The sequence below is a fragment of the Pteropus alecto genome, unplaced genomic scaffold, assembly GCF_000325575.1.
Source record: "Pteropus alecto unplaced genomic scaffold, ASM32557v1 scaffold5, whole genome shotgun sequence".
NCBI classification, from domain to species: Eukaryota; Metazoa; Chordata; class Mammalia; order Chiroptera; family Pteropodidae; genus Pteropus; species Pteropus alecto.
The window spans coordinates 32,777,722-32,783,849 of NW_006441953.1; the positions used below are offsets into that span (position 1 = coordinate 32,777,722).

Genomic DNA, 6,128 nt, shown 5'->3' on the forward strand with positions numbered 1-6,128 from the left:
CCCGGAACTCCTTGCCGTCCTTCAGCCAGGAGATAGATGGGGCGGGGTTGCCGGCCGCCGGGCAGCGGAAGCGGACGGTGTTGGCGGCCGGCACGGCCAGCAGCTGCTTGTCCATCCGCTCGGGCCGTGTCCAGTAAGGGGCCCCTGCTGGCAAGGAGCGTGGAACGGCCATCACCGGGGTGGGAGGCAGAGGCTCCCTCCCCGCCACTCCAGGCTCAGTTTCCCTTCTGTAGGGAGCGCTGGCCTTTCGAGGACCCCTCCCTGAGCTGGGCGAGATGCCCAGCAGCCTCGACACCACCTTCCGGCATTCTCAAAGCCAGGTCACATGTCCCCTACATGTCCCCTACTCTTCCTCTCCATGTCTCCCAAGTGCCCACTCCAGCCCAGGGTCCAGGTTGCGACACACTGGCCCGAGAGCCTTCAGGACAAAAGCTTTCTCCTGGGGCAGACCCAGCGGGCAGAGGGGCCAGTTCCGCCCAGCTGGATGGGTGAGCAGGGCCAGGCCTTGGAAGCAGCTTAGGAGGAGGCCAGGCCCAGCCACCCACAGAACCAGGAGCCACGCAGGCGGCCGGGCACGCGCTAAGGTCTGCGAGATCCTGAGCCACCCTCCGCGGTGCTCCAGGGCCTAACGGGCAGAGAGTGGGGACATGATGGCTAGGAGGTCCCCCTCCCATCCTGCCCCACCCCTCCCTCAGAGCCCAACTGGTTTTTCTCCTTTTCTGGGGCTGGGGTGGGGGCTGGGCCGGCAACCCCCAGGAGGGAGACAGCTCCTGCCCTGACCTTGTTCATCCACGAAGCCACTTCACAGAGGGCGCTGAGGCCCTGGGGGCGGGGAGGGCGCTGTGTGGACAGATGCTGGGAAGAGGTGCCTCCCAGCGCCCCCGGAGTCGGGGACAGGGACCCAGAGGCGACCCAGGAATCGGCCGTTTGGTGGCAAGGGCTGTTCCCTGGGACGGAGACTTCGATGGCTCACGCATCCCTGAGCCCACAGACAGAAACACCAGGAACCCGCCCCACACAGCCAGGGCAGCCGGGGCCTCCAGGAGTACGTGGTGGGCAGAGGCGTGGAGGGGACGGCCGCCAGGGAGCTAGACTCTGAGCCTCCTGCCAGCCAACGGGAGATGCCCAGCAGCTCCTGGGAGCCTTGCTGGCTCGTCCTGGGGCCCAGCCCGAGGAGCCGCAGTCATGGGAGCCCGGCGCCTGCCTCTCCCCAGACCCTGGCTGGCCGTCCGCACCTCCGCTGCCCGCTAGAGCCGAGGCCCAGGTTCCACCCACAGGCCCTGTCCCCATCTCTTGGCATCTCAAACCGGGCTCCCCCTACACCAGATGCCCCCACTCCCCTAACCGGCCCCTCCATAGCTGAGCCAAGTCCACCTGCCACTGTCTCAGGCCAAAATATCTGGGTGTCATCACCCCAGCCGGTCTCTCACCGGGAACACTGGCACCACCCCATTTACAGCAAGTGTGCACAGATCCGGGGTCCCTGACACTCCACGGCCACCTCCTCTTCTATCTGGACTCAGTCTCCTCCCACTGCCCCAAATCCCTCAGGCCACGGGCCCCACAGCAGCCACCTGACGGACTCACAGCCCAGGGGTCCTCACACCTAAGACGAACCACCCCCAACACAGGCCGTGCCCCGCCAGCCCGGCCACACGGGCTGCCCTGCCACCTCGCTGATGAGCAGGAGGCCCCAGACCTGGGGGGGGCGGGGCATGTTGGGGTGGGGTGGGGAGCAGGCCCCCAGCCCCCCCAGTCCCCCCAGCCCTGCGTGTCGGGAACCTGGTCTCACCTGTGTCTTCCGCTTCGTCCTCCCCGTCTTCGTCATCTCCCGAGGACGGGGCGTCTGCGAGCAGGTGAGAGGGGCAGAGATCCAGTGCCTGCCACTCCTCCACGTCCTTCCCTGGCCTGCCTCGGGCCTGCCCGCCCCTCGCAGCGCCACCTGGGGGTGCCCCTGCCACCAGCAACCACACGGGCCCTCAGAGCAGCGGCCGACAGAGGTGCCTCCGGCACTTACCTGTCACACGCACGCTGAAGCGGCACAGAACACGCCGGGTGAGCCCCAGCTGGCAGCTGTAGGCCCCGGCGTCCTCGTGGGAGGCATTCAGCACCTGCAGCCGCTGGGGTCCCACCAGGATGCGGTCGGAGGGTGCCAGCCCTGCCCCATCCTTAACCCAGACGGTAGGCCCCGAGGGACCGCCGGCGGGCCTGTGGCAGCTCAGCTCCACAGTGTCACCACTGCCGAAGACCAGCTGCTCCTGCTGGCCCGGCTCAGGTCCCGGGACCTCTGCGGGCAAGATGGGTGACCGTGAGGCAGGTGTCCCCAAACCGAGAACACTGGGTGTTCGACACCCTCGGGAGAGCCCGTGGCACCCCACTTTACAGACAGGCTGGCGGGGGCTGCAGCAGGAGGCCTCGGGGCCCTGAGGGCGGTGGGTCTGCGCCCGGAGCCCGCGCCTCCGCCCGGCCCAGCTCCGCGCCGCGGCCGCGACTTCATCGACAGGCACCGGGAGGCCGTCCCGAGGCGTCAGGAAGCGCGGCTCTTCCTCTGATTTTTCCCAGCCGCACAGACATGCGAAACCCATTCTGCATTTGGGGCCAGGAGGCCCAGGACCCCACGTTACGGACGAGGACACAGGCCGAGGGGAGGAAGATGTCGGAGAAGGAGCCTGGCCCATCTCGCCCTACAGGCGCTGTGCACCTGGGGTGGAGGGTCCTTGCCGAGGGTGCATCCACCCCTGGGCCCCTGGCCTTGCCAATGGCTGCCCAGCTCCCAAGGGGTGAACAAGGCCTGAGACCCGTAGACACACCGCCGGTGGGGCTGACCACCACCCCCGGCCTCCCTGCCAGGGCCAGACAATGCCCAGTGCAGGCGGGCAGCCCGGGCTCAGGGCCCGGGACAGGGGTGGGTGGTCCCACCACACGGCTGGGTCAGCCTCACCGTTACTTGTCATTCTGCCGACGCATGGCCTAGATTCGAGGGCCCAGCTGCCCACCCTGGCCACGCCAGTCCTTGGCTCCCCGATTCCGCCCACCCACCTCAGGCATCCCCAGACGCCCCGTGCCCACCAGAAAGGTCTCCGGAGTGTCCATAGGGTCTGCGTCCCTGGGGAGCCCACCGTGTGAGGCGCCTGGCCTGACTTGCAGCCCCATCCTGGCCACCACGTCCTGTGGGGACCACCCAGCACCAGGAGCCGACCGAGGCCCCCCAGAAGGCCGAGAGCAGGCAGCATGGCAGCCTCAGGCCCCGGCCCTGGCCCAAGGGCAACAGCAGTTGGTTCCGGTTTGGTCTGGGCAGCCGCATGGCTGGTCAAGCCATGTGCATGAGCATTCGCTTCAGCCTGGTCCAGCACGGGGCTGGGAGGACACAGAGCAGCCCCCCAGGCCAGCCTCCTCGGGCAGCCATCTGCCAGGGTGGGGGAAGGGGGCCGACCCCCACCCCATCCGCCAGCCTGGCCCGCTAGGTGCCTGCAAAGGCCAGGGACTCCCAGATGGGGGCAGAGACCAGCAGCGGCTGACTGGGTGGTGTCAGGCAGGGGACATGGAGATGGCATGCAGGGGCACTGAGACAGCCAGTGTCTGGCTCTACCTGGAGAGAGGCGGGGCCCGCAGCCCCACCCCTAGAGTGGCCCCAGGAAGGAGTCTTTCTTGATCAACAAAGGGGGGCTGCCCACACCCACACAGGCACTGGGTACCCACAGAGGACAAAAGTCTTGTGTGCCACAGCAGGCACCCACATGCCATGGGAGGGTGGCCACAGGCAGCACATACCCCCGCGGGTCCCACAGCTCCTGGCCCACCTCGGCACTCACCCCCACACGGGGCTGTGCCTGACCAGGAGCCACACGGCCAGGAAACAAGCATCCCGCTGGCGCTGGCGCCCCGAGGGCTGTGGGTTTCGGGGTCGGGTGAGGAACGAAGCTTCTGGTTCTGTAGTTCAGGAAGCTCCTCGCAGCTCTGCGGAGTCTGCGACGTGCTGCCCCAGGGAGGAGGTGCCCCAAAGGGACCCCGAAGTCTCTGGGAAGGTTCCCACCTCCAAGTTCCTCCAAGTTTCATAACAAAGTAGAAAAGGGGGCATCGTGGCTGGGCGGGCTAATGAGGGCTCACAGGCTAATCCGGCCTAATCCTCCATTAGCCCCCCCATTACCGGTCTGCCTGGACCGGTGAGGAAACCGAGGGGCTGGTAGCCTGGCCCCTTCCTCCCGGCCAGAAGAGGCCCCACTCACAGCTCATTCACTTGTAAATCACTCAGGCCTCTGTGTGGCCGGTGGGGTGGGGGTGGGGTGAAGTGGGGGGCCCTCACCCAAACCCTTGCCTGGACAGACTCTGGCCCCACCTCCTCAAGAAGACTCTACTTTCCTCTCTAGGTTCAGCTATAAAATGGGGCGCCCCAGGCTCCAGATTGCTCCTATGGACAGAAAAGGTGACACACACTGAACCTGAGGAGCTCAGGGGAGGCCCCACGGGAGGCCCCAGAAACCCAGGGACCAAAGCAGCCGCACAGGGTGGTCTGAACCTAAAAATCCCTACCTAAGAGCAGGTCCTGGTGGGTAGTCACCTGACTGAGCTTCCCCGACAAACGTCAATCGTTAACCTCGAGACTGTCTATTTTAGTCTTGTGCATCTAAGACAACACACCTTCGACATGTCAGAGCGCTCCCTTCTGCAGACCCCTCCCAGGCACCGCCACAAGCACCGGAGCCCCGAGACCACACTGTTCCCCGCAGAGCGTCTCTGTGCTGCGCACGTGAACCCCGCTGGCCACCCGCACGAAACCACGCATCTGTTTTCCTTCGTCTCCAGCCCCAGAGCCTTCCTCGCATTGCGTTCTCCCCCCCGCCCCGACTACCACCAGCAGATGTTACGAACCCCAGTTATGTCTCCTTCGATTCTAATGTATAAGCTGCAAAGCTGCCATTCTCTGGAGCTTTTTCTCAATCTGTTGAGATTTTGCTTCCCAGTAATTTACAGTTTGACTCAAGTAAACTCATAACATTCTTTCCTCAACTGGCCCCAAGTGGGACCTGAGGCCCTGGGAGAGGGGGCACTCGTGGGCTCAGTGCAGAGGCTCAGAGGCCACAAGTCCAGCCTGGGGCTCGGCCCAGGTTAATGAACCACCCAGAGGCCCTGGAGGCTCAAAGTCCAGCCCGAGCAAGGGGAGGAGGTGGAGAGGCTGCAGCCAGGGCCCTCCAGGGAGAGGCTGCTCGCAGCAAAGACCCCTGCTGGCTGGGTGGGGTCAGGCTGCAGGGGGTCGCCTCCTGCTGCTCCCACTGACCTCCCTTCCAGGTGGGGCGCCCTGCCCAGACCCCTCACCAAGAACGTGCCCCACGTGGAGACTTGAAGCTGCTTTGGTGGGGCCTGAGGTGGCCAGGGCAGCCCCGTGGCTGACAGGACGCCCAGTCCCCACCGTCCTTGACCCGCAGACAGTTCTGGCTCCACAGTTTATGTTCTCAAGAAAGTGCCAGCCAAGAACTCCGCAATTTCACAGGTCTTTGTGTTCTCACTGCCCAGCCCATCTCTTTAAGGAACCGGATTAAGTTTATTGACCTATCAACTCCCAACCAGCTTCGCCAGCTCTGCGGCGGGGGAGGGGGCACGCCCACGCTCCAGCAGAGAGAGGAGGCCCTGCGCCCCCCTTCTCGCATCCCTGGGGGGTCCCTCCTATAGCTCTGCCCCAGGCCCGCATCCCGTGGGGGCATCACTGGCTTTGAGTCCCAGCAGGCACTGCCAGCTCGCGGAAGAATGGAGGCCGCAGCCCCTGCGCACGGCAGGGGGTCCAGGAGGGGGTCTGGAGCCCCGCGCGCCGCCCCCTCCCCCGGGGCTAGTTGACATTCTCCGGCCGTAGGGAGTAATATCTTTATCTGAATGCGAATTCAGAATGCTAATGCGGGGCTCCCCCCGCGGCCGCCTATTCGGCGCCCCTGCAAGCGGGGGCCGCCCGAGCAAGCGCTAAAAGCGCGCGCTGACCTCCCGACGGCCTCTGTCACGCCGCTGAATGACACGCACATTCAAGCGCCGGGCCCACTTTCATTCATAAAAAAATGACATTGTTCCGGGAGGCTGCAGCCGCCGCCGGAGAAAGGGGCGCGGGGGGCGCAGGGCGGGGCGGGCCGCCATCTGCCTGCGTC

General features: G+C 65.6%; 1 protein-coding gene across 1 annotated transcript in view; it reads right to left on the reverse strand.

Moving 5' to 3' along the window:
- The window catches only part of FGFR3 (fibroblast growth factor receptor 3), a 12,361-nt gene extending 6,536 nt beyond the window's left edge, over positions 1–5,825 (reverse strand). Inside the window, exons 1-3 of the mRNA XM_025051846.1 lie at positions 2,018–5,825; positions 1,793–1,846; positions 2–144 (exon numbers count right to left, since the gene is read on the reverse strand). Of these exons, the coding sequence (XP_024907614.1) occupies positions 2–144; positions 1,793–1,846; positions 2,018–2,678 (858 nt within the window). The 5' untranslated portion in view covers positions 2,679–5,825. The remainder of the gene's footprint in view (position 1; positions 145–1,792; positions 1,847–2,017) is intronic.
- Between the last annotated feature and the right edge of the window lie 303 nt (positions 5,826–6,128).